General features: G+C 36.5%; 1 protein-coding gene across 3 annotated transcripts in view; it reads right to left on the bottom strand.

The window, feature by feature from the left end:
* The window catches only part of ralgps2 (Ral GEF with PH domain and SH3 binding motif 2), a 138,263-nt gene that overhangs the window by 17,727 nt on the left and 98,846 nt on the right, over positions 1–21,690 (bottom strand). For 2 of the 3 annotated variants that reach the window (XM_062977770.1, XM_062977768.1), the window contains 8 exons: positions 20,773–20,910; positions 18,529–18,619; positions 17,422–17,489; positions 14,778–14,913; positions 13,601–13,752; positions 7,160–7,214; positions 2,704–2,781; positions 1,487–1,592 (listed from right to left, as the gene is read on the bottom strand). In XM_062977770.1, the coding sequence (XP_062833840.1) occupies positions 1,487–1,592; positions 2,704–2,781; positions 7,160–7,214; positions 13,601–13,752; positions 14,778–14,913; positions 17,422–17,489; positions 18,529–18,619; positions 20,773–20,910 (824 nt within the window). The remainder of the gene's footprint in view (positions 1–1,486; positions 1,593–2,703; positions 2,782–7,159; positions 7,215–13,600; positions 13,753–14,777; positions 14,914–17,421; positions 17,490–18,528; positions 18,620–20,772; positions 20,911–21,690) is intronic. The other variant, XM_062977771.1, reaches the window with a different exon arrangement.

Genomic DNA, 21,690 nt, shown 5'->3' with positions numbered 1-21,690 from the left:
AGCTTGAGTTACATGGGAGACCCTATCAGCAATACATTTTCTGTCAGCATAACCTCTTGTCTCACAGAAGCAGCAATCCTACCACCACGGAGACATAGTGTCATGCTGGGTGCCTGGTTAACGGTCACACATTTTTCTTGCCTTGAGAACAGACACATCACATGGAAACAGAAAATACAAAAGGCACCAGATCTACAAAAAAGAAGAAAGCCCCCCCCCCCCCCAAAGGCTGTTTTTACTATAGCATCTTTGCACTGAAACCTCCACTTGGAAATGTATGTACAAGCTGACATGTCCAGCTGCTGTATCCTTTAACTTAATTGCCCATCACCTTCTAATGCAGGCATGGGGATCATGTGACTTTCATCTTCCAGATACTGTTGAACTACATCTCCCTTTATCCCTCACCCATAAATTCACTGGTTAGGGCTGGTAGAAGCTGCACTCAAGCAACATCTAGGTGACAGCATATTTTCCTGTTCAACACATCAAATTGGTTTAAGCAAGAATTATATCTGCATTCCTTCTGATAAGTCTGGGCCTCAATAGTGACACTTGTCTCCCAATCTGTGAACTGCAAAAACAACCAGATGTTTACGTATGATTTTCCAAATGAAATAAAATGGCACTTTTAGGTTATCTAGGTACTCAACATCCAAATTTAGATATACATTTCCAGGTCTTTCTTATGTCACCTCTATTGTTGAAACTCCCATGAAAATTGATTACAATCTTATCTGAATTGCAACCATTTTTGTCTTTCTTCAACTGAACAACAATAGGATGAATAATGGACAGACCTGAATCACGATTTGGAATGCGCCCTTGGATGTATATTTATATGGATATTTTAACCAATGCTATTTATTTTAACTGTAATTGTTTTTATATATTATGTTTTATATTGGTTTGTTCAGCGTCTAATGATGCTAATTGTAAGGCCGCCCTGAGTCCCCCTTTGGGGATGAGAAGGGTGGGATATAAATGCTTGTAATAAATAAATAAATAGTTTCAGTTTTCTTAAGATGAGAATAGACTCACTGGAGGCTGCTAAACATTCCTCTCCATGGTGGTGGTTTCTTACATGACATGTAACATATAATACATATAATCACACAGCTGGCTTGATTCAGAAAAAGCAACTTAGTATCTTCATAATCCCTGACCACTGGCCATGTGGACTGGGGATTATGGTTGTTATGGTCCAAGGCATTTGTTCCTAAACCTGAAGATTCCGTCATTCATTGCCACAATATGCAACACTGGCAAGGAGAGTCTTCTTATCATCACGTTATGACTTAGATACATGTAGTATTGTCATCATTTCTATCCTAATCGTATACCACCTTTTCAGAATGAACTTTTAAAGTAAACTTTTCATTCCTGCTTCAAGAGTAATACTGCTCCATTTTAAAAAAGCCCCAGAGTACTTTTTGAAAAATGTAATTACTCAAATAATAAACATATAATCTACTAATTCTCTTACCGTAGGTTTTTTTCCTTCTTTCAATAAAGTCTTCCGTCTGAGAACACCTTGAATAGTAACAGCTCCTGGATATAAATGAACAGCTAGATCTTCAGATTCTGCAGAACTATAAAAAAGGATGAATAAGGAGTGGGAAAATTAAAAACATCCCAGCAGCTATGTTGCTATTAACATCTATGTTTTGGTTTGTGAAATATTGCAACACTCAAACACATGAATTCTAAATAATTCTTATATTTTTCCAAATCTAGTTCAAAAACTGGATTTGTTGAAATCATTTGAGTTATTGAAACAGAAAAAAGCAGGTGTTCAATACATGCATATTACCATAATAAGATATGTTGAAAGCAGCAACAGAAGCAGCAGGAAAGCAGAAAGCTTGACCTAAAGCAGTAAACTGAAGTTGTTTTAATGAAGCTTGTGTTCTAATAAGTGAGCAGCTGAGCAGCTTTTAACAACAGGAAATATTTGACTGACGCAACTGTTTATGTCACTGTATGCCAAGCAGCTTATGTAGGCTGAGACATCAACACTCCAGAGACAGTCTGAAGTAGTAAGATTTTGGAACTGTCTTAGAAAAATCATTCCATTCCCCTTTCAATTGTATGTCAAGTGTAAGTTGAGTGATCTGCCAAATCAAAGGTCCAGATATTATGACAAGGAATCAAATAAATAACTCAATTTCAGATTATACTTTTTTCCAGTTGGTCAAACTAGGTTTCCTGGGAGAAAACGTTACAGAATGAAGTTGGTGTGTATGGAAGCTTCCAAGCAGTTCTGCACTAAATGCCATTCAAATGGGTTCAGCCAATAATTTGCAAGCTCTTGCCATTTATATGGCTCTGAGTTAGAAAAAAAGCACAATTCTTAATAAATAAATTATTTTGAATACAGGTGGTTCAGATCCCAACACCATTTACACTATCATAATTACTCCCGTAATCATATGTTACACACTGTTTTAGAGAGCACACTTATGCTTCTCTGGGTGACAGTGTACAGAAATTTGATTTGCAGAAGAGAAGCCAGCCACAGTCCAAAAGATGTGATTCAAGTCCCAAGAGAGGGAAGGCCTATTTTTCCAAGGAAAAGTTCACCAACATGATTTGGCAAAGCAATTAGAAACACCAGGTGTGTCAGATTATATCCACTTCAACATCAAGCCAGTTACCAACACCAGAGGAAAAAGGCTGACCCCCAACATGAGGGGTGAGTACCTGCTGCCCTTCATGTGGCCTCGATAGCCATTTCGTGCCATTCTTGTCACCGGACCAAGAGAATGGTATAATCTGTTCCTGTTGGATTCCATTATAAATTGTATGCATTACAAATTCTGAATTCATAGCCATCATAACTTGTTAAGAACACTGTAATATGCTTCCGTTTTCCATACTGCAACTACCTCTCTTTCTGTGGGCACAGCATATCTCATTAAGAAAAATCCTTTTCTTATTTGGACACATGTTCCTATTGTGAGAACACACAGCACAGGAATATTTTTCTTGGCATCCCAGTGACTGGCTCGAGAAGGAAAAAAAGCTAGTTTAATCTGAAAGGGAACATTTCATTGCTAAATCTATAGTGTTATGCTACTGCTACCTTTTCCAAAAAACAATGTAATGAATAGAAGCTCCTATATTTTGTATGCTCTTTCAATGAAACAATATGTTTACAAAGGGTAAATTTTTGAAGCAATTATAGTTATGATTTTATAAGCATATGTTTTAAACAGAGTATGTATTATTTTTCCTATATAGCAAAATGAGATGCCAAGTTTCTATTAATTCTAAGAATTATATTTTTCAGTTTTCAAAAATAAATCACACGTTTGCAAAGAAAAGCACAGTTTACACGTGGCAATAAGAGTGTTTAAACTGGTGAACATAAATCAAATACAGGAAGTCCCCGAATTGCAAACATCCAACTTACAAATGACTCAGTAGTTAAGAACTGGGATGAGACTACTGGAAGTAAGAGCAATCTACCCCTAGGAAAGGAAATTCACCCCTGGAAGAGTTATCATGGGGGAAAGGAGTTTCCACTGAAGCTTTTTTAGTTATCTTAGTTTCAACAAGAAACAAGCCAAAATTTTCAAAATCCAATTATCACAGGGACAGAAAGTGAAGGAAAATCTGTTGAACAGGGGCACAGTCAGCAAAACAACCACCACAGGGTGTGACTGTGAAACTCACTAGAGATGAATCAGTAAGATCATTTAAGAATAGAAGAAAGTAGAGTGCATTTAAATAGGAAATTTGCCCTGACTCTACAGTCTACAAGATGGACAAGTAAGTTCACGATACTTTGGTCTGATAAACCATATCATGTCTTATTTTGAGATTAAGTGCCCCTCATGTTGCATAAATGTGGGTGGCTGTAGCCATGTAGTTCTATGTTGAAGAAGCCACTGACCTCATAGATTATACCCATAAGAAACCAGGACCAGGTTGTCTGGCCAACATCTTAGGCAAGTCATATAATCTGTGTAACCCATTTTGTGAGTTGCTGAGCATTTCTGTGGAACTCGTTTTGAGAGTTGCTTTCCAGGACTACCACAGCACAGTCTGTTGGGATGAAGAAACAGCTGCATGCTGAAAATAAATGGCAAGTACCCACTGTACATTACATTTATTCTGGAGAATATGGGCTTGACTGAGTCTGCTAACATGTTCTCTGTACTTGTCAAATGCAACCGCTATGGGATGAATGTGTCCCTTGGCATATCAGTCCCACAGGGCCAGGGAAAGAATTAACAACAGTGGTGAATAAGTGTCTCCTCGTTTGTTTATACAACAAATGATTATGTTGTCTGATGTCACTGGCAGAACTATGCCCCTCAATTTCTGCTCAAATACTTGAAAAGCCTTAATCACTGCCACAAACTTCAAGACGCTGATTGGATGCTTGGATTTTTGAGGTGGTCAGTATCGTCAGTACCATGATGTCATTGCAGTGGGGTGTCTTGTTGGTCCATGAGGCATCCGAAATCACTATGCAAGTTGGGTCAGGTAGACAAAATATCAAGCCAGAGAGAAGACTGCAGGATCTTATCTACCGGAGAAGCACACATGCAATGGCTCTATCAATTACATAGATTGATGATACTGAAGAGGATCAAAATGCCTGAGTAACCACCTTTGAAGAGAACTAAATCTCAGACGTATCAGGCAAGTAAGTTTTGTGATGATGGCCCCTGAATGGTAAGTGAGAAGTGAAGGTGAGATAGCACTACACTGACTCTGTCTCTAAGAGTATCCGTTCTACTGACTGGAAGGTATGACCCATGTGGGAGTCCAGTGTTGCCGCTTGTTGGCTCCAACTTTGACATATTGAGGGTGACAATGAAATCTAGGTGTTGAAGAAAAGATATGGCTCAATATCTGCCTCTCTGGGAGTATGACACCAGCAGTCAATGGTCCCAGTATGGGTAAATCTGTACCTCTCAAGACCTGAGGAAGGAGATCCATTGCTATAAATTTGGTGAATACCAAAGGACCCATGGAGAAGCCAAATGGAAGCACCTTGTACTGGTAGAGATCACTGCCAATCACAAATCTGAGGAACTTGCGGTGCTATGGCCTTTGGAATCATGAAATACCAAAAAATTAATTCATCCCTTCTGCAACTATCTGGAGCAAACTGGCAATCACTCCTAGCAGGGCTCTGGATAGAGGGGTGCGCCAAATATGACAATGGACAGAATAGCTGAAAACTCTGGCATAGCCTATATGAGCAATGATTGGAACCCATGAATCTGTGGTGACGTTCCATTAGGTGGCACAAAGGCAGAATAATCTAGAAGCCTGAAATGGTATTGGTTTTACACTTGATGGAATAAATATGGGCTATGCTGATGGAAGAACAGTGAAAAGCAATACTTGAAGGAGACGAAAGACTTTTTGGAAACAAACAACTGATAGTGCTTTTGCTTGTACTGATGTCTCTTCAGGGAAGAAAACGCTACAATGATGTACACAACTTCTTTGATTCACCTTGGGTTTATAGAGTTAATCTAGAGCAGAGGTTCCCAAATGTATTTGGCCTTTCATCCCCTTTTCAGAAAAAAAAACAACAACCCTGCCCTAACCCCGGAAATCTTTTTAAACCAACCAAACAAAAAAGATGCAGTAATAAATCTGCATCCTTTTATTTATTTATCTTTCTACCTACATCTTACTACATGGTAAATAAAGATATTGTTGCAGAAAAGGCATTGTGAAGCTTGAAATTATAACATTATTCATTAAGATCAACCATAGCAACATTATTATATACATAAAATTAAGACAATGAAGGATAGTATAATGCAAGAAAAGAAAAAAAAAACATCAATTTGGAAGGCCAAAAAAGAAGGTGCAACTATTACATGATAGCAACTATTATGCAGTGAAATATGGTATTTGAGCCTTGTCAGTCTTGGCTTTAAATAAGCCTCCCCCTTTGGATTTCTTGGCAATCCAAATATGAGTAATGAGGAGGGCACAAGGATAATTATCTAATGTAATAATCTTCTTTTCTTCATGCTTCCTAATCCACCTCAAGTGCTGCATATTAAGTGAACACCCAGAAAATCACAATGAAGATCAATAGCTTGAAAGCAGACCAATGCATGGTTGAGGAGAAGTCTCAGTCTAAACCTCAATGGTATACTGCTCATTCGAAGAAGTCATCACAGTCTTAAAGGAGCCTACTGGCTTCTTATATTACCTACTCTCTGCTGTGCTAACCATCTGCAAAAGTGGTACTCATATCCGGCTGAGATCAGGCTAAAAATTCCCTTCACTTACAAACTGCTATTGTGGTATCAAAAAGTGGGTTCTAGTTTAAAGGCCTTCTTGGCCTTGGATGTTCCAAATGTTAGTATACTGACCTTGTAGCATCAGCTTCATTGTCTTTCTTAAACTGAGGCCTGAACTATGCTGGCAACAAATAAGTTTTAAAAAACCTGGTTGTAGAAGAGGACAAGTACATCTACTGAAGTACACAGAAGACTCAAAATTGTTTTGTATTGGCAAAATCTCTCAGGGTAGATAGTGTTCTTGGGGATAGGTCTGAAGCTTAGGCTATGAAAGAATGGGAGCTGAATTTCTTTATCACTGATTAGTGCAATAAACTGATGATAGCTAGCATGACCAGCTATTCATATGTGAGATAACCGAGTCAAAGCAATAGATGTTATACAACTGAAATATGATGGCTTGAAGAAACTCCAATACATTGTTATGCTTGCCGACAGAACAGTGGTTCCCAGCCTTTGGTCCTCCAGGTTTTTTGGACTTCAATTCCCAGAAATCCCAGCCACCTTACTAGCTTTTAGGAATAGTTGGAACTGAAGTCCAAAACACCTGGAAGACCAAAGGTTGGGAATCACTGGGCTCTAATAGGCAACTGGATTTTTTTAAAAGCTGGAAATGAACTAGTAATTGTTACATTCAAGTGCAAAATATAGTTAGAACTGCTTCACATATTACATTTTCCTAGCATATTTTCCCTGTGCTGGTAAAGAGCCACATACCAACTCCCTTTTCATAATGCAACCACTCTGGGAGATATATGTGAATAGATTTTTTACATGTTTTGTACATTTACTCCCTACACGGAAATATAAAGCTATCATATGTGAAACAGCCCTCAAATATGAACAAAATGAAATTAGAATGGAGTTTCTCTTACCTTTCAAATGCTGGCCACGAAGTCTCTTCACTAAGCTCAGAGCCATCACTGCTACCTAAAAAAAAAGCAATTTGGATTAAAGAACTTTCTCATTCTACGATTCCTTGCCAATTATGATAGCCGTTGTTGTGGTGGTGTGCTCTCAAGGTGTTTCCAAATTACAGTGACCCCAAGGCAAACCTATGAGTTTTTCTTGTCATGATTTATTCTGAGGCCTTTACCAAGATTCATTCAATGGCTGTGACTTGCCCAATGCCACCCAGTGTGTTTCCATGGTTGAGCAGGGATTTGAACCCTTGTCTCCAGAGTTATAGTCTAATGCTCAAACCACTACACCATCTTCACTCTCAATTATGATATGTCTCTTCAAACCCACACTTGTGCACATTTCCTTTTACAAAACTGCAAATTAGAATTTATCCAAAGCTAAATGGCACAAAACCTTCAGATATAATGAAATGAAGTCCAAGGATCCAAACATTGGGAAAAAGAAACATGACAGTTTTGCAGCTGACTCAGTATCATATGACTAATATTGCACTGCTATCCATTCCTGTTGAGGCTTGTGAAGCCCCTGCCTCTGAAGATGAGGTTGAAGATTTTTTGTTTGAGCCTGTTACTTCTGTGGGGGAAAGCGAAAGTGTTTTAGATAGATCTGTTGTCGGGAAAACAGACCGTGTTTCTCATGAGAATCTCCCAGGGATTGATTGTGAAAGGAATGTGGAGGAGAATGGAGGGTTACCGATAACCCAGCATTTATTGCTCAGACAGAAGGGTGTGAAGCAGAGAGAGATTCGTTGTTTTCAGAGACTGAAAGATAAACAAAGGGAGTCCAGATGTGGGAAAGAATGATGTTTAGGTAAGAGGGAGACTTTGTAAAGAATCTGAAGCTTTGTCGGTGTGGAGCTCAACATTGGAATTTCATGTATCAAGTCGTCTGTCTATGAAGCTCTGAGTCAGGAGTTCTGGTTCTTGGCTTTTGGATGTTGTTTTCCTGTTTAAGTTTCAGGTCTCCTGTTTGGATTACAAATCTTGTTTCAAGTTTTCAAGTCTTTGGAATTATAGTCATGTTTTAAGTGCCACCACCTTGGGAATACACTTTCTTGTTTTATCTTCTGTGATTTTTGGATTCATGTTCAGAGTTGCTCTTTGTCTTTTGTCAAGCGCTTGATATTTAGCTCATGGATGTAACTTGAATATTGCTTTTACAATCTGGCCTTTGAGTTTACTTTCCTGCATGCTTAGTTTGCTTATTTTAAATGACTTTTAGAGAACTGCTTGCACTATTTTGAAGCTGTTACTTTTTATATACTCCTTTCTCAATAAACTCATTATTATTGTTGAACTGTGTAGTGTCTGGGTGAAAAGGGATCAAACAAGGGGCTGGGCTGCAACAACTCCTATCCTTTCAGGAATCACAGAAACATAGAATTGGAGGAAACACAAAGCTCATCTAGTCCAACCCCACAACAGTTACAGCACTCTTGAGAAGTGGAAATCCAACCTGCTTTAAAGGACATCCATCCATTGCAATATGGCTATAATTTAATCTCTCAGTTTTTCTAAGACATTTGCCATAAGGCTTTTAAAACATTATTTCAGATTATTGATATCATTCTTGAACTATGGCACTCAGAACTGGACACAGTCTTCCAGGTGGCATGTAACCTTTGCCAAATAGTGTGAGTCTATTATTTCCCGTGAACTGAGCATTACTTTGCTGTTAATACAGCCTAGAACTACATTGACTATTTTGGCGGCTAAATCACACTGTTTAGTTTGTTATCTAATCTTTATCTTTTTTACATTCTGCATTTGTACATTTGATTTTCCTGCATATATAGAGTACTTGAAACTCATCTTGTTAGTTTTGATTCTATTAAGGTCATTTTGAACCCTGGTTCTATCCCCTGAGGCATTCGCTGCCCCTTTTAATTTAGAGTCATCTGTAAATTTAATATGCATGCTTCTACAGACATTGTCAGATCCACATACCACCACCCATTTCCCTCAGCAGCAAACTGTCTACTACCACATGCTTCTTCTTTCTCTAGCACAGTGGTTCTCAACCTGTGTCCCCCCAGATGTTTTGGCCTTGAACTCCCAGAAATCCTAACAGCTGGTAAACTGGCTGGGATTTCTGGAACTTGTAGGCCAAAACATCTGGGGACCCACATGTTGAGAACCACTGCTCTAACAACTAGAAGACTTTCCATTCATACAATCCTTCAAGGCCACCTCCGTATTTTCTGATGACTGAGATTGTAGCCCCTGTGCCACATCATTCCTGACTGAAGGGAGAGCTTGGAATCAATTATGTAACTCCATATGGTTTCTAACGGTTCTGCTCCTGTGTCACTTTCTTCCAAACAAGATAGTATTCTGCTTTTTTTAAACAATTGCAGACAAGACACCTGTTTCCTCTTCCTATTTCCCAAGCTCCTTTCCAACTTACGACAATTTAGAAAATTATAATGTTCATCCCTTGACAGATTAACTCTCAGCTTGAAATCAGAAACAGACAGAAAACATGATCTCAGAGGACTAACGTATCTTATCCTATTCAAGAGGAGAAAAATGAATTCTCATAAATCTAGTGCTTCCTCCAAATGAATCATTTTAAAATAGTGGCTGTCAATTTTATGTTGAAAACACGGGCTCTGGAATCTAAATGTTATAGGAATGCCTCTACAATGTTTTAAAGATTAAAATCTAGGAACAAATTAACAAAATTAAGCTTCAAAACCTTGTATGGGAAGTGATGTATAGACCAGGATTTTGCTGAAATCCTTATGACACTTATAACACTTATAAAACAACTTGGTACATTATGGAGGGGAAATGACAATGGAATAGTTAGCAGTGAAGACAAGCAAAGGGAGAAAAAATAGTCACTATTCCCACTGTAAGAGAAAGTTTTCATTTTATGGTTCTAGGTAAGTCCTAAAGTCTAGGAAGTCTGGTTTTGCAAATCCAAGCCATCTTCCTAATCTGCTTTGACTGATCATCCTGGTTTCAAAGACAACCCTGGCATACATATATAAAGTGCCTTACCGAAGGATTCAAACATTCCCCATTGACCTTTCCCCATACACATCTGTAAATTGTTACACCACTATACTACTTTTAATAACACTGTGTTCAAGATTATTTTTTATTAACAATCAGCTACTGAATTTCTCTACAAATACAAGATTGTGTCATGGTTGATATTGTGAGGTGTTAACAACCCCGATTTGAAAGGCATTCTTATCACTTAATGTACGAGAAAAATGTTATACTAATTCTTGTTAATTATTCAGAACCATACACTGGACATAAGACTGCTGGCATGTATGGCAAGAATATTAGCATTTTAAATTCTATGTAGTAATCCTAAAATATTCAGAACACTTGATCCCTTCAGAAATCAACATTTGAAAAGGGTCATTTCTTGAAGAAATGATTAAAATAAAGCTCTGTCAGATCTTTAACATTTTTATTACAGATGAAGGGCCCTATGAATATAGTTTAATAATTTAAGTAAAATGTGTAGCTATTTATGCTGTTTTCTATTTAATGTATACATCTTACAGGGAAGAAATTTTGTGTGTTTTTAAAAATAATTTGCAGTTAAGTCAAGACAGATACAGTTATGGTATCTAAGCCTTTATAAAGCTTTAAAACAGCACCGTATTCCAGATATATCAAACATACGTTGAACATATCGCTAAACTTTTTGATAACTTGAAGTACTTTGTAATACTTGCCAAAATCTCTACATTTCTTATTCTAGATTCTAGATTTTATGATCTGCAACTCATCCTGAAAAAAAATAACCCAAAGATATGAACATATTAATAAATATTAAAGAAGTTATTACCTATAAAGTCCTAAACGGCTCGGGTCTTGCCTATCTTTGTGATCACATCCCCTACTACAAACCTGTATGAACTCTGCGATCCACCGAAGAGGCCCTACTCTCGTTGCCACTTTCGTCTCAAACACGATTGGTGGGGATGAGAGAGAGGGCCTTTTCGGTTGTGCCCCCCCCCCCCCCGGCTCTGGAACTCTTCCCCAAGAGAAATTAGATTAGCCCCTACATTGATGTCCTTCAGAAAAACTTTGAAAACTTGTTTTTTCAAGATAGGTTTGACTAAGGTGAACAGTTGATTGAGTCCCCACCAGTTCCTATAACACAGTCTTTTGTTCCTTATCATGAATGGCCATGATTAGCTCTCCTAATTCACTGCACGATTGAAATTACCTTTTCACCAAGACTATGGACTGAAGTGCCATGTTATTGCCTTTTTTAATGGCCATGCTTTTTACTCTGTTGAAGCTGTGTTATTATAAATAATAAATAAAACTTTATTTATATACTGCCCTATCTCCCGGATGGGACTCAGGGCGGTTTACAGTCATAAAAGCAAACACAAACATTACATAACACCATAATACACATTATTAAACAAAGTAAAACAATACAATTATAACAATAAATCACACTTACATGACCAGATCTATTGTGATCGTTATGTATTTTATATTGTGTATTTTATACTGTTGTATTTTATTGTATGTTGTTGAGCTTGGCCCCATGTGAGCTGCCTCAAGTCCCTTTGGGGAAATGGAGCGAGATATAAAAATAAATTTATTACAGTATTATTATTATAAGAGAGAGCAGGCTTGTTTTCTGCTTCCATGGAGACTAGAACTTGGAGCTATGGATTCAAATTACAGGAAAGGAGATTCCATCTGAACAATAGGAAGAACTTCCTGACCATAAGACCTGTTCAACAGTGGAACTCTCTACTCGGAGTATAGTGGAAGCTCCTTCTTTGGAAGCTTTTAAACAGAGGCTGGATGGCCATCTGTCTGGGGTACTTTGATATAGAGCAACAAACAAAAGATAGGTCACTACTTTGACCTCTCCTTTCAGTCCCATACCTGCTACATTAACCTGTGTTTAAAAACTGTGATTTCAAATTGTTTTCTAATCTTTTCCTTTTTTCTATAACTGCTTCGCTAAGGAACTGCATTTCCCTTTCCCAGGGCATTCGTGCCCCACTTTGTGCTGGTCATGGACCGTAATAAAGAAAGATTGATTGATTGACAGTCACTAAGCTGTTTCCTATCTAAAGTTTTATAAAATGAGAAGAAAATGTAAAGAAGATGGAGAGAAGATAAACAGATGAAAAATTTGATTTCATGACAGCTGTATTTGTTCAAGTTTTATTTCAGCATATGTGGGAACTAAAACTTTAAGCAAAAAAAGTGAAACAGAGAAGGATTTGCTTGAAAGGAAGGTATCAGCAGCAGCAATATCCTGCCTTTCTCTCAGCATGGGACTCAGGGTGACTTAAAACACAGATATAAATCATAAGGGAATAAGAAAGGTATTATTTAAGAGAGCAGGCAACCTTTGGAGCTGAAAGTGAATAAAATGAATACATGGGAGTCATATGTACATTGGTCTGAAGAATAAGAGGAGTAAATTATTTTACTGGAATCTATTCCAGACTTGTAAGAGACAATGAACTCACTTTTCCTAAATATTTTTAAAATATTTAATTCAGTACAAGTCAGTAGTGTCTTCCAAAGTCATGAGAGCCTTCATTTTTGAATGCTATTTCTATGACATCCTTTTAAGGGAAGCTTTTCATGTAAAATCAGAAGCAAATAAAATCTGACATAACATTAACATAGGCTGTGAACTAGAGGCATCCTGCTGAAGCTAAAACGGTTTAAACATGATTCATGATGGAATTAAAGATTGTCTAACTTAATATGCCATTCTCCCTGCTTACAAGAGAGGATCCTTCTGTATCAATCAGGACTCTCTGGAAGAAAGGTAGCATGTCCTGTATAAACTCATGTATAAGTTGATTTTGTGTATAAGTCGAGGGCAGGTTATGGGGCCCAAATTATGGATTTTAAGTTGATTTCGTGTATAAGTTGAGGGCAGGTTATGGGGCCCAAATTATGGATTTTTATATGACAAATGATAAATCGAGGGTCATTCTGTGGTTAGAGCATCCAACTGCCAGTGGCTGTCCCTGCTATTTTCCTCACCCAGGCATTCAAAAGTTTCATGGTGGGGAAAGTAGAGAGGGTGAGGCTTTTTTTAGTTTCTACCAGGAGTTCTAGCTTTTCACTATTCTATTCGGAGTTAAGGTTTGGTGGGTTTTTTTCTTTGGTAAGAGTTAACGTACAGTTAACATACAGTCAATACCCAAGGATGTCAACTCAGTTTTAAAGATTTTTAAACTAAAATTTCTAGATTTACACATGAGCATATAAGGGATATACTGTATGTCACTATCACTGGGATTTTAAATTTGAATAAACTTGTGGATTTTCCATTTTATAAGAGAATTATAAAGATTTATACTCAGAAATACAGATTTTTGCATATATATCTATATTTTTTTCTCTGGTTCAGTAAACTTAAAATCTCACCTATTGAAATCCCACTAGAAAGAGTAGAGCTTTCAGCCTGCCCCCGTGACGGGGCGTGTGGTTCCATGACACTGTCATCCAGTAAGTGTCTTGGTCCTGCATTTGGGAATGTTGCACTTTTAAATTCCGCTGTGTTCATTTTATGAATGAAGCTAGAAAAAGAACAAAGATGTAAAGACTAATCACATTATTTTATGACATCAAAATATAATACAGTAGTAATAATGCACCACTTTCTAGCATCTAGTTATTATATATCCACAACTGGTTTGGAAAATATTGTTGAAGGGTGGATTCACACTATTCATTTTGAACTTGGACACAAGAAGAACTTAGCTTTAACTGACTACATACATGTGTGCCGCCCCTTCTGCAGTGAGCATCTTACATACACAAATAAATCAAATTCTCCCACAACAAACAATATCTGCAGACGCTTGTTCGTAAAGGTACCAGTTTCAACACAAAATGTTGCATGTATATTTTGCATGAATTAATTTTAGAACATTTAAGATTCAGGACCAAGCTCAAAAATGATAAGTTGGTTTCCTCTATCTTCATAAAATATAAAAATATATCCATCTTTCTTTACAAGTTATTGTGTGACTATTTATGAACACCTAATTCAAAACTTCATTTTGATTATACTAATTAATGAGACATTAAAGACATCAAATAGTAGCAAAATTCCTACAGAACAAACGTAAAGAGATTACAACCCACAGGAACAAATGAAACCATGACAAATGCTTGACAGACACTGCTTTCACAGCCTCAAAGGGATAGCAAGAACATAAGACTCATTGAGTCTCGATAGTCTTCCACACATGGATGGTGGTGTGTTACATTTAGTTTAGTGAGTCAAGACTAGTGGAGGTCAGCTACAGAGAAATCATTTTCTATGCAATTTCAGTTCAGAAGATTCTCATGTTTTATTAAAGTAGCAAGATTTTCCTTTGACATATACTGACATTAGTTTGTTTGCTACAAAAATACTTTTATCTATTTTTTAAAATTACAACTGTTCCAGGAAACATTTAAGCAAACTTATATTAATTCACTGCTAAATTCAAATGCAAATAAGATATCAAAAAGGTTACTATTGTGAGGTCTTGTGAGATGAAAATACAGAGTATGGATGCTAACACACTGTGTCTAAGACAAATGAAAGACTGACTTGTATCCTAAACTGTGACATTTTCTATGCCCATGTGGCATGAGGTTCCGAGGAGATGGAGGAGTAGGTGGCAATAAGGCTCCTTCAGCTGCAGCGTTTTTTCGTATACTTTGAGGAGAAACTCCAACTTCTGGTCCTGCAAAGGAAAAAGGATAAAGCAGGTTCTAGCTGAGTACATATGACATTTATGACAACTTTGACTGGACTTGTTCTTGCTAGTCTCAGCTGACTAAAACAATAAGAAGTAAAGCTGAGAATAGCTCACATAGTGATGGCACCTAAACTTAAAACCCCCAATAACTTCCCCTGGAGGCTTCAACTAGATATGAAACAGCAAGAGACAGGGGATGAAACTCTGTGCTCTACCCTAGTTTATTAGCCATCATGTTGAGCCACCCTCAATACCTCTCTCTGAAACTGACTCTGTAGACTGTAATGCAGGAATCCTCCAATCTCATTTGTCAGGGTTTTTTCCAGTTAAGATACCATAATCAATGTATCAAAAGCCAGTGAGACATCCAGGAAGATAAATTTGTTGTAACAGGTAACTGAAGCTTCAATTCCTATTTTTCCCTGGGTCTGATCGCAATAAGCCCCTCAGCATGTAGAAAAACTTTATTGGGCAGCATGTTGAGGACATGATATTAGAGGCAAAGGATGGTTGTTGTTATATAATAGGCAGACTGAGAGTTTCATTGTTGCTCGGTGAATTTAACTGATCTATTTTACTAAGTCTAGACCTAATGTAGCCTTCACAGATATCTACAGAATGAATTACATCAAAATAAAGGAACTTAGGAAGATTAAAAATGAATGTAAGGTGACTTCTGTAAATCACATTTGTCTCCTTAAACTCTAGATGTGACAACTTATCGGATTCTAGTTCCTTTTTTTTTTTTACAACATAGCAGCACTCTAGAATGCTCACTGCTCTCAAAGGGCATCCAAATGCTTCTCCAAAATGACATGAACTTCTATCTCAAAATAATCAATAACAGAAGCAGTACCTGAAACTATTTATAACAAACACATTTTGGTTATATTTTTCGGGATCTCAAAGAAAGAATGTAACTATATTATGGTCAATGCATCATTTTCAGTGACTGCAAAGTGTTTTACTTTGTATCTACATTTGCTGAGATTCTGCATCATCAAGCTTAGATACAATGATGTACAGCAGAGTCTCACTTATCCCACGTTCTGGATTATCCAACTCAATCTGCCTCCCGCCCAGATCCACAGTTTTTTCTCTAGGCAGCAAGGACTGAACTTTTACGGATTTAATTTCCGACAATGTTGTTTCTGTAAGTTCATTTTATGCAATTCTATCTTTATTTGTAGTCAATTTGTTAGTAGCCAATGTTTTTGTAGTCAATGTTTTCAATACATTGTGATGTTCTGGTGCTAAATTCGTAAATACAGTAATTACTACATAATGTTACCGTGTATTGAACTGCTTTTTCTGTGGATTTGTTGTAAAACATTATGTTTTGGTGCTTAATTTGTAAAATTATAACGTAATTTGACATTTAATAGCCTTTTTCTTAATCCCTCCTTATTATCCAACATTTTCGCTTATTCAATGTGCTGCCGGCCCATTTAAGTTTGGATAAGTGAGACTCTACTGAATACAGTTGTGGGAGTAGGATGTGTTGGGTTTCATCTTTGTGTCATCAAGTTTCTAGTCCTCTATGAGTAACTAGACTAGAAATAGAAGGGCATTTTTGCTCACCACACATACGTTTCTGCTGGTTATGGAGTTTACTCCTGGTACCCTGCTATAATTTTGTGGAATTATGTTAACGGAGGGTTATTTTGAGCCTAATAGCTCAAATTCCCCAACAGATGTAATCTCATAGATCCATAAAGTTGTAAACTATGTCCTTTGTTCTAAATTTTCAAAGATCTGTGTAATGTGATAAAAGTCTTCAGATTTTTACACCAGTCAGTTAGTAGAGGCTGAACATCATCCCTTATTCAGAATTCCAAAACCCCAAAATACTCCAAAATTAACCACATAGGTGGCTGAAATACTGACTTTAGTCTTCTGGTAGTTCAATGTACACAACTTTGTTTCATGTACAAAATTATTGCAAATATATATGACCCATATATGAATGTTGTGTTTAGACTTGGGCCACATCTCTACTATATCTCATAAATGACACATGCAAATAAAGGTATTCCATGCCCCCTCCAAATAAATTAAAATAAAACAAAAATCCAAAATACTTCTGGTTCTAAGCCATTTGGATAAGGGAAATTCAACCTGTATTGTTGTATAGAAGTTATAATATGCTTACCAAAAGTTGGTTTCCTTGTTCAAGGATATTGTTCAAGGAAAGTACAAAGGAGGACTAGAAAATGCTAACTTGAATTATTTTCACAAATTCCAGTCCATTACCAAGGATATGAAGAAAGACAATGGTTCCACAACACACCACATATATATTAACAAAAGAGTTCCCACTCCTTCACATATAACAAAAGGAATCTTCTCAAAGAAAGTTTTGGATTTTTTCCTGAAACTTTGCAATCCTCCTTCTTAAGTTAAAACAGCATTCAAAACTATCCATTAATGTTCTGTGAAGGTGTTAAAGGGTGTTTAAATGTTCAAACTTCATTCTTCCTTAAGAGCATTTACCTACTAAATCCTCACGAGATACAGCAGAACGAGGTGTAGTGGTCCCAGGTTCTATCTTTAAGGAAAGCCTGAATTTAGAAAAAACAAACAAGGTTGCTAATAATATAGGTCGAGATAAGTAGAAAATGTATTTTTGAAAAAGACCAAGTATACATTTATTATTCATTTAGGACTTTGAACAGAAGTACGACTGTATTTCGATACATACAACCCCTAAATAATAACAACGAGCTAACAATATTTCCAACAATTTACATTTCCAAATGTTTACTGTTGGTATCTGTAACAAAAGCATCAAGTTATGAAACTCAGGTCCAGTTTTTGAAAATAGAAACTTAGATCACAGCTCTACTAGAAAACTCTCCACTTCATACTAAATTAGCAATATATGGCTAGAAACCAAATTAGCTTATTGAAGTTTTCTGTCAACATGAGCAAAATGACATTTGCCTAAGAGGATATTTTTGTCTTCTAACACTAGTACCCTGAAACTAAACATTTGTGCCTGAACTCAAATTTCAGTAGCAAACACGATATGAAACATTATTTTTTTAACTTTGAAATCATAGTTTTACAAAATCTTTAGTCTTCTCTGCCAAAGAGTGCTCATCTCTCACCAAACTACAGATCCCAGGGCTCCACAGCATTGAGCCATGACACAAACACTACAGTGTAAATGCATCATATGTTGACTTTAAAGGGAGAACATGCAATGGCAGCTATCACATAATGCTCAGAGGCAATAGTTTCATACTGTAGTAACCCTCAATTATAGCCCAATAAGAGACAGTACTCATCTGCAAAGTCAATGTGGGACAGTGGTTTGACAAACAATCTACCATTAAGTGAACCAGTGTTCTTTATTTTCTGCTAGATTTATACTTGAGAACCAGTATGGTTCTATGACCCTGGAGACCCTGGTTCTAATCTCTTCATGGCTATGGAAAGTCACTGGATGACTTTGGACAAATCATACTCCCTCAGTCTCAAAGGAAGGAAATGGTAACCCCACCCCGAACACTCTATCCCTGTGATAGATTGGTTTTCGAGTCTCAATAAGTCAGAAATGACTTGAAGGCACATAAATATAACAGATTTTATACTTACTTATAATTGTCATCTTCTACGAACTTTTGAAGCTCTTCTATATACTGAACAGAATTCAGGTACTTTTGTACATGAGGCAACACAGGAATGTCTAAGATAACAAGAAACATATCATAGTTTTTTGGGTTCCGCTCCATCTTTAACATAAGACACTATAATCTCATTTTGTTATTTTCATAGATTAGTCATAAACCGTTGTTGAGAAATAGTAATGAGACAGTGCCTGCACGCATGACACACTTGTGTGTTAAAAAAATAAAACCATCCCATGAAAAAAGAAAATGGTCACACTTCTTTCTTACACACTACACAGATATGTAGTGACAGACCCCCACTTGGACATGAAAAATGCGCCTGAAATGAATATTTAGATGTATAATTATGCACGTTTTTAATTTATATTTTAATTTTCATTGTAATTTTTAATCTTGTGAAGACTTTTAATCTGATGTCAACGGTGTTTCTGATGTATATTGTAAGCCGCCCTGAGTCCCCTGATGGGTGAGAAGGGCGGGATAGAAATGATGTAATAAATAAATAAATATGGTGTAGTAACCAGATAACAGCTGCCATTCTGCTCCTCAAAAGTTTACATCACCTTCCAAAAGGTTAAAATATGCAGTCAAGCAGAAATAATTGTAGATTAAAGCAAAAATACACATTATATGTATAGCAGAACAATATTCATCATAATAGATTTAGAAGGGGAGCCATGCCAGCTTGTTACAGCAAATAAATGTACAATGAAATCCCATCCTTGTCTACACAAGTGTTAGTTCCTTTAGCTTCACTGGAAGTTATTCATAGCTGTATATATGTTTATGCATGGAATCTGAAATGGGGTAGGAGGACAGAACCGTTACTATAAGTTTATAACTGCTAGAATTCTTAGTTCTTTAATGGCCTCAACTACACAGACGTTTTGATCCTTGTTGCCCAATAATGGGAGATGGGGACTGTCTGCTCCCCTCAAATTATCAGGCTGCATCAAGGATCAAGCTTACCAAGGCTCCTGTATAGTCAGGCCCACTGAAGAACTACCAATCTGAAGTGTCCTACTTTATAGCCATCTCTCAATTTGCTTAACAGGCTATTTCATGCAATATGTCCCCTCTTTCTTTGATATATTCTTTACTGCATATGCCTTACACAATTTTATAATATCTTACTTTTTAGTTTGTTATTGTCTTCACAGTGTCAACTGTTTTAATTGCTGGTCTGACTCTCCTTCCTCTTCCCCTGTGCTAAATTCTGTATTTTTACAGTTCAATAAAAGAATATAAGTTGGCAATGTTCACAATAATGAACAATAATGTCCCTGCCAATCAAGAGACTCCTCCACTAACTAAAAGATACCTTTGGGCTTCCTGTGGATGGTACTGCACTTTAATAGATTTATTCTATTACACTGTAGGCTAGAACATGACTTCTCAAACTTTTCCACTTGATATTTTTTACATAGATAGGTTTATAAAATAAGTATAAAATCAAATAAATATAAAATCAAATATTTACTGATAATAAATCAACATTTGCAAGACATGCTAAACAGACTGATGTTGCTTTTTTGGGGAGTACAGCTTAAGCTTCTTCTGCAAACTCCACTGTAAGCACTGCACAACAGGTTTGTGTAAATGTCTAAAACAGCCACTAGGTGATGTTCAGAAACCTTGTACTGTTGCCAATTTTTTCAGGACCCTAATATTGAGCTAAGGGGATCCCATTTAGAGTCAGGACCCACAGTTTAAGAAGCAGTGGGCTTCTTAAAATATAATAAATGAGAAAAAATATAATAAATGGTATTATTTAGCAGGAACTACTTATTTAGGTTGCTACTTTCTGAAAGGGATTAATTAACAAATTTTCATACAATTTTATACATATAAGTGATGGTAGATATCAAAATGGTACTTTCAGATAAGCCCATGATCAATTGGTAGGATTTATTATTTCATAATCTAAAAAAGAGAGTATGTTTGCATGCTTTTATCTCAAAACATTTTCAAAAACCCACTCACTAAAAAACCTGGACTGCAATATAATAGATGGGTTGAGGACCCAAAGCTCCCCAATTTGTGTGAGGACTTCTTTATTCATTTCTTTATTTTGGTACTTCCTCCTTTATTTTGGTACAGCCCTCCTTTAATCCTAGAGAACAATCTGTATTACAAAATATTTATGTTAAACAAAAAACATAATTTAGTTGTTGAATAATCCTACACTAAAATATGTAAAATAACTTACCATATTCACAAGATTGTTGTAAATCTGATATTATTCTAAGTATGTTGTTCATTAGGTTTGATCTCTGCTCATTTTCCAGAATACTTCCTGTTGATGGGTATGCTGAATCAATGTATGTTAAGTCTGAGAGGTAAATACCTGAATGATATAAGATAACAGAGGTATTTATTAATTTGGAGAATAAAATAAAGAAAAAAGCCTTCAACAACACAAAATAAAGAAAAATGAAAGTTGTAAGGGTCCTATACGCCATTGAATCCAACCTCCCACTCAATGCAGGAACATTAATGAGAGCATCCGAAATATAGAACAGAATAACTTTATTGTTGTTGTACATCATATAATTGTTATTGTGAATGACTTTACTGTTATTGTACTTGACATTATATATGTAGAATTACAAAACAAAACACTTCCACATTCTAATCACTATTGCATAATCTTGAATGCCATCTCAGTGTGAAACCATAGAGTTCAATATGGCCATAGATTTAGGATAAAACACCCTCCCAGGCATGTTTTATCCCAGAGAAGGCTTTTACATCAATAAAATTTTACATTCACAGAAGCCATAGCTCTGAGTTTGCAAGTTCTGAACAGGACTGTTCAGGGTTTCTTGGACATTCCTCATTCAAAGAATCATCATGCATCAAAGCCAATGTGATGGAAAAATTCAACAGCAAAAACATAAAAATGAACTTTTCCCCAAGTAAATAATCAAACAGCACAGATGGCATATTTTATTCTTTTAAAGAGGATTAGGTTGTTAAGGTTTATTTTTCCTTTAAGGCTAAAGAAAAGTCTTCTCCTTTCTGACTCACAAATTTCTCTGTTTGTGTTACACAAAGAGTTAACACTGACTTAGTACTTCTACAAAGTTTATGATTGTTTCAGTAAGAACTGTTTTTCATTAAGTGT

The sequence above is a fragment of the Anolis carolinensis genome, chromosome 4 (assembly GCF_035594765.1).
Source record: "Anolis carolinensis isolate JA03-04 chromosome 4, rAnoCar3.1.pri, whole genome shotgun sequence".
In the NCBI taxonomy this organism is placed as follows: domain Eukaryota; kingdom Metazoa; phylum Chordata; class Lepidosauria; order Squamata; family Dactyloidae; genus Anolis; species Anolis carolinensis.
Note: the sequence above shows the minus strand (reverse complement) of the source record. Positions and strands in the feature narration are given on the sequence as shown.